The 6,393-nt window shown below is 38.3% G+C and overlaps 1 protein-coding gene across 1 annotated transcript in view; it reads left to right on the top strand.

The window, feature by feature from the left end:
• LOC107730084 (DENN domain-containing protein 5A-like) overlaps window positions 1-6,393 on the top strand; it is a 73,089-nt gene that overhangs the window by 15,750 nt on the left and 50,946 nt on the right. Inside the window, exons 2-3 of the mRNA XM_016540819.1 lie at window positions 3,781-3,852; window positions 4,475-4,584. Of these exons, the coding sequence (XP_016396305.1) occupies window positions 3,781-3,852; window positions 4,475-4,584 (182 nt within the window). The remainder of the gene's footprint in view (window positions 1-3,780; window positions 3,853-4,474; window positions 4,585-6,393) is intronic.

Genomic DNA, 6,393 nt, shown 5'->3' with positions numbered 1-6,393 from the left:
GTGGGTTTTCTTTTGAAAAGCATTTTCAGTCGCGGGACATTTTACAAATCAAAGATAAGTGTAGGAGTCTCACTAGCGCTCCACTCGGGTGTTCTCCGTCTTTCTTCTGACAGTTCGCGAGAGAGGGGGCGGTGTTTTGCATGATGTCGACCTGCGAATGCAGACACGATGGCTGGATTGCGTTTACATTACACTGAGATCCGATCACAATGCGTCCTTGACTACCTCTGGACCAGGACACGCGTTTACACTTGTCTTTTCAATGTGTATGTGGACAACATCCGGATACAGGTCGCATGTTAATGCCAAGTGTAAACGCAGCCTCAGGATATTATATTAGTGGATATTATATTATTATAAATAAATTAATTAGCACAGATAAAAAAGGATCATTTTATTAAATATAGAAAAAAAGCCAATCAAAATAATTTTCAAAGCACAAATATCAAGGAAGTAATTTTATTTTACTATTTACAGGGTATCTGTAGGATTTTTTTTTATGACCCTTTTTAAGGCCTGCACAAATACAATTAACACTGTGAGCAGGGTAGGGCAGCAAATGGCTGCAATATAACAAAGAGTGAAAAATTTAAGGGGGTCTGAATACTTTCCGTACCCACTGTACATTCATATAAACTCCTACCCCTAAATGAGTCGCGATTTGTTTAGCATCTCAACCGATTTGAATCGTCACATATTTGAATCGATTTTCAACCGACTCGCGGTTAATCGTTACATCCCTAGCAATGACATATTAAACTGTAAAGTGATACACATTTCATGATCTCATTTCAGCCTTTAAACCATTTTTAAGAAAAGGGATGAGTCAAAAATATAAATTATTATATTAATTTAAAACTAAAAATTAAAAAATATATATATCTTAATTGTTTAGATTTTTAAAAGGCACATTAGCTTCATTCACATTTACAAATCTGCTTGTTTGCTACATATAAACATGGGTTGATTTTTCGCATTGGTCTGAACTAAAGCAGCAGACGGGCTAATTGAAAATGCACATTCATTCTCTGCCAAGCAGGTGGGGCTTTTGAAACGGCAGAAATTAGAAATTAGGTTAGTACAAAACAGCCACTGCTTTATCAGGCATTGTAGGCAAGATGAAATGAAAATGCCATCGAAACTTTTCTGAGGACAGTCAGTTCCCTTTAGAGACACATTCATTTAAAAACACGCGTGCCACGTTTTGACTTTAAAACATGCAGCTCATATTTATGAAATGAAATCATAGCCTTAAACGTCACATTAAGCCATATCGCGAATCTTGTCTTTCCGTCTTTAAATGTAAGACCTCTTGAAATTATAATGATAGATTATTATTATGATTAAGACTTTTCTTATACCATTTAAGGTATTTAAGACTTTTATGGTCTTAAATTTGATACGACTAAATTTAAGACTTTTTAAGGACACGTGGGAGCAGCAGGGCGGTGATACATTTTGGAAGCCCGACTGGAAGACACAATAGCCCCGGGATGTCAGGCTAGCAATTTTGCGAGCCCTGAATATTACACAACACATCTCAACTAATGCCAGTATTTTTTCTTAAAGGTCATGATGAATAAAAAGTGTAAGAATCTATTATTATATAAATTATTTTTCCTTTAGATATCTGTTGTAATGAGAGTTAAAAGCTGAATAATATTTTAATAATCGAATCATTTTGCTATCCACACATAAAGATTTTAACATCCGGCTTGGTGTTTGCTTCTCAGGTGTTATGCAACATTCCCCTAAGATTTTCTACACACTATCTTTTACTAATTTTATTTCAATTCTCATCTGAATCTCATATTTTAGTATTTTACACATTATAAAGAAGTCGAATGGAAAGAGAACAATAACCTACACGGGAACAAGATTTTCATGGAAAATGACAGATCAGAACTTTGGTTTTGAGACTTTAGTCTTTGCAACTTCAGGGATCTTATCTATGCACAATCAGCTTGTAACACTCCAAAGAGAAAGGAAAACTTGAAATCGCATCATATGACCCCTTTAATAAAGAACAGAAAAATCCATAATTTAGCAACATACTAAATATTGTAGCATGTTGTCATATAATGATTGTGGTGGTGTTTCTGGTGGTTACTTGTAGCTTGACACTGGCAGTGTTTAAGCCGGCTCTGGAGCCCCTAGTGTTTGTGTTGGTTAATTCCACACATTCCTGGCCTTATTCCTGTGATCCCAGACTGGTGAAACCACCAGATTTAATTTGTTGCTCGTCCTTTAAATGCCACACATAAAGAACGCAGCCTGTCTCTGAAGATTGGTGACAAATAAGCACGTTCTTACCCTCCACTTAAACCTGAACACATTCCTCAGGGACATATCCCTCAGAGACAAGTCTGTTCTTGTTGCATCAAGGCTGTATTGTTCATTGTCTAAGAGCTTTAAGTTAGTCAGTTTTTACTGTGTGGGCAGCAGAGGAGAGGAAAACACCTGTGACATTCATGCGTGCACACACCGCCTTCAGTCTCTGTTGTTTCAACATGCCGTGTGTCTAATGTGTGTGACGGCGAGCAGAACTTCTCAAAAACAAAATTACAGACAGTGAATCTGTAGAATCTGTGACCAGAAAAAGGAGTTAGCATCTCCACAACAATAGACAGAATGCAACGGAATGGAACAGATGGGTTTCAAGAAATTTTTAAAGGAATAGTGCACCCAAAATGAAAGTTTGCTGAAACTTTACTCACCCTCGGGCCATCCGAGATGTAGATGAGTTTGTTTCTTCATCGGAACAGATTTGGAGAAATTTAGCATTACATCACTTGTTCATTAATGGGTCCTCTGCAGTGAATGGGTGCCGTCAGAATGAGAGTCCAAACAGCTGATAAAAACATCACAATAATCCACACAATGTCAGTCCATCAATTAACTATTGCTTCCAGCTAACGTACGAGTCCTCTATCTAGAATATTGCATTCTCCAGTGATAAAGTTGATTAATCTGAATCAGGAGAGAAATATGTTCAGATAAAAGCACCGTTTATAAGCAAAAACAGTTCTAAATAAATATGTTGGTAGATTTTGATGTGAAAGGACAACCGGGATTGACTTTTTCACTTGAGGAAGCGTTATTATGGATTATGTTTGTATTATGGACTCATATTTTGGCCTAGATGCAACAGTTTAAAGTTAAAACACATCAATGATGGATTTGGTTCTTGCAAACACGCAGCTTTTACTTTAAGACATTAATTGATGGACTGGACTCGTGTGGATTACTTTCAGATTATTGTGATGTTTTTATCAGCTGTTTGGACTCTCATTCTGACGGCACCCATTCACTGAAGAGGATCCACTGGTGAGCAAGTGATGTAATGCTACATTTCTCCAAATCTGTTCAGATGAAGAAACAAACTCATCTACGTCTTGGATAGCCTGAGGGTGGATACATTTTCTGCAAATCTTCATTTTTGGGTGAACTATTCCACATGGTGTTGGAAAACATTTAAAAAGCAACTTGCAAATGGCTAAAGAAATCAATGTCAAATGCATTTTTTAATTTTTTTATTATTTTAAAAGTGATTGATTGATTTATTATTATTGTTTTGTGACATTTTACTACAATATAAATATTACTTTATTTTGTAATTAATACATTGATAATTTATTCCTTAATTTTATTTTTAAGCGACACTCCTTGTCCTCCTTAATGGACTTCGAGAAGTGCCCTTAATGGTGTTGTCTATAAGTAATAAATGAAGATTACTCACCCTCCTCATGTCAGTGATTAACTGTTTTATCTGTTGTGTAGCTTTATGCCAGTATATACAGGCTACTAAATTCAGAGATGTTGCCAGAGGAAAGTTGGCGGGTGCAAAAGAAGGTAACCCCTCCCCCCCACCCCCCACTATGTTCTCCACTCCTGCAGGCAGTGCTCCTGTTTGTATCACAATCAACCACAGCTCAGCCTGTGCCCGCTAACCTTTAACCTTTCCACGCACTTCTTTCATAGCACCGCTGTTTGCTCATGTGTGAGAAGGCTGCGTGGTCGGGTAGTGTGGGATCACCTGTCTTCCTGTCCTTTCTCCCTTCAACTCCATTTCCTCTTATTCTCTCAACAGCAGCAACTTATTAGCACTCCAAACTGTTTGTCAGTCACTGCTCGGTGTACTTTCGCCAAGGTTCGCTTGGTGGGCTGTAACTCCTTCACTTGGAATGATTTTCGAGGCACGTCTTTTCCACGCGTTGCAACACTTCTCTGCTTCATCTGTTCTAGCACTTTTGGCTTTGACTGGGTTTGATTTCTGTTTTCTTATGTTTTTCGCAAATTTCTAAACAAATGTCTTCTTCCAGAAGATTGTTGTAAATATTTAATGTTAAGATATACACCACTATATCACTTTTGTGATGTGGTTTGCTTGAATTGCCATGAAGGTTTGAGGATAATTGCTGGAAAAGAGCTTTCTGAGCTTATCTTTCTTTTTCTCTTTCTGTCTGAATCTCAGGTGAGAATTTTGAGCAGAGTCCACTGCGGAGAACTTTTAAATCTAAAGTTCTAGCGCACTATCCCGACAATGTGGAGTGGAACCCTTTTGACCAGGATGCAGTGGGCATGGTGAGTGACACACGGTCTACCAATATGGGCTTTTCAAAAACTAATTCTAGTTTCTAGAAAGCAAGGTGGCCACCAGCAAGTGCAATGAAAATTTGCGATAGTTCTACAATATAATAACAGCTTTGATGCAAAACACCTTTTCAGCTATCTTATTTTACATGTCAGGCACTATATTTTTTGATGAAAATATGGCTCAGTGAATTTTCTGAGTGAAGTTGAACAACTGTCAACCAATCTTTTGATTGAATGATTTAAAGACTCACTCATAATATTCAAAAAGACACTCACTGGTTGCCACATATGGGAAAAACAAAGTAACCTGGAGAAAGAATCATCAAATTAATCAGTGAATGAACAAGTTGTCGATTGCACTACAACCTTTAAAGGGATAGTTCACCCAAAAATGAAAATTACTATCCTTGGTGTATATGACTTTCTTTTTTCAGATGAAAACAATCGGAGTTAGATTTAAAATGTCCTGGCTTTTCTAAGCTTTATAATGGCAGTGAATGGGTGTTGATATTTTGAAGTCCAATAAAGTGCATCAGTCCATTATAAAAAGCACTCCACATGGCTCCGGGGGGTTAATAAAGGCCTTCTGAAGCGAATTGATGTGTTTGTGTAAGAAAAATATACATATTTTAAACTTTATAACTGTAATCTTTAGCTTCTGCTAACTGTCGTACATGCGCACACGAGTGAGTGGCGTTCCAGCGATTGACGTAGGACGTAGGCGTAGCGTAAGCTTCGGTGAGAAGTGATTAACGCGAAAGCGCAGAAGAGAGAGCAAAACAAAACACCGGGCATGAATTAGAAGTGCAAAACAAGGATTTGAAAAAAAAAAAAAATTATGGAGGATTTTGAAATATGCCAAGTGTAGACTGGTTTTCCTTTGCTGTAAACAAAACTTGGTTCTCACGAGACTAGCATATTCTCACCAGAGCTTTTATTCGTCTGAAAGAAGAAAGTCATATACACCTAGGCTTGAGGGTGAGTAAATCATGGGGTAATTTTCATTTTTGGGTGAACTATCCCTTTAAGGCCCAGGTATGCTTCATATTCTGTGTTCCGCTTCGTCTCATGCACAGTTAAGAATGCAAGCCTTTCAAAGTATACTTTTTTGAACATGAGTGTGGATAGATGCGACTAGTGGACCATATTTTTTCAAGCACTCAGAAGTGCTGTTTTTTGTGCATGGACAACAGTGGACTGTGCTGATGAAAACAATTACGCCACACAGACAGCCACGGACAAGTATATTTTGGGCTTTAGAGTCGACTAACAATTCCTGATTCCTCAGAATTGCAAAAATGTGATTCTTTTTGGGATCCACACCAAGCCTTCCTGTATCTTTACCCTGTCATAAAGCAGGAAGGCACTTGAGGTGGTGCTGCTGGTCATGCCTAACAACGCCCTTTTGCCCAGTCTATATTTAGAATATAGCACAGCTTACTGCAACGAAAATAGAAAATATGCACTCTCCAGACGTCTGTTAATTGTCCGAACATGCATGCTTCTCGACAATCTTAAAAATGGCCATGTCAGACACTTAATATGCATGGATGCTATATAGAAGTGGCTCCCAGCCATGTTCCTTAAGGGCCCCCAACAGTGCACATTTAAAAAAAAAAAAAAATGAAAGTGAAGTGACATGTGGCCAAGTATGGTTACCCATACTAGGAATTAGTGCTCTGCGTTTAACCCATCCTAAGTGCACACACACAGCAGTGAACACACACACACCGTGAACACACACCCAGAGCAGTGGGCAGCCATTTATGCTGCGGCGCCCGGGGAGCAGTTGGGGGT

This window comes from Sinocyclocheilus rhinocerous, unplaced genomic scaffold, assembly GCF_001515625.1.
Source record: "Sinocyclocheilus rhinocerous isolate Xijiao unplaced genomic scaffold, SAMN03320098_v1.1 scaffold878, whole genome shotgun sequence".
Classification (NCBI taxonomy): Eukaryota; Metazoa; Chordata; class Actinopteri; order Cypriniformes; family Cyprinidae; genus Sinocyclocheilus; species Sinocyclocheilus rhinocerous.
The sequence above is the reverse complement of the archived record's forward strand: the minus strand, read 5'-3'. Positions and strand labels throughout refer to the sequence as shown.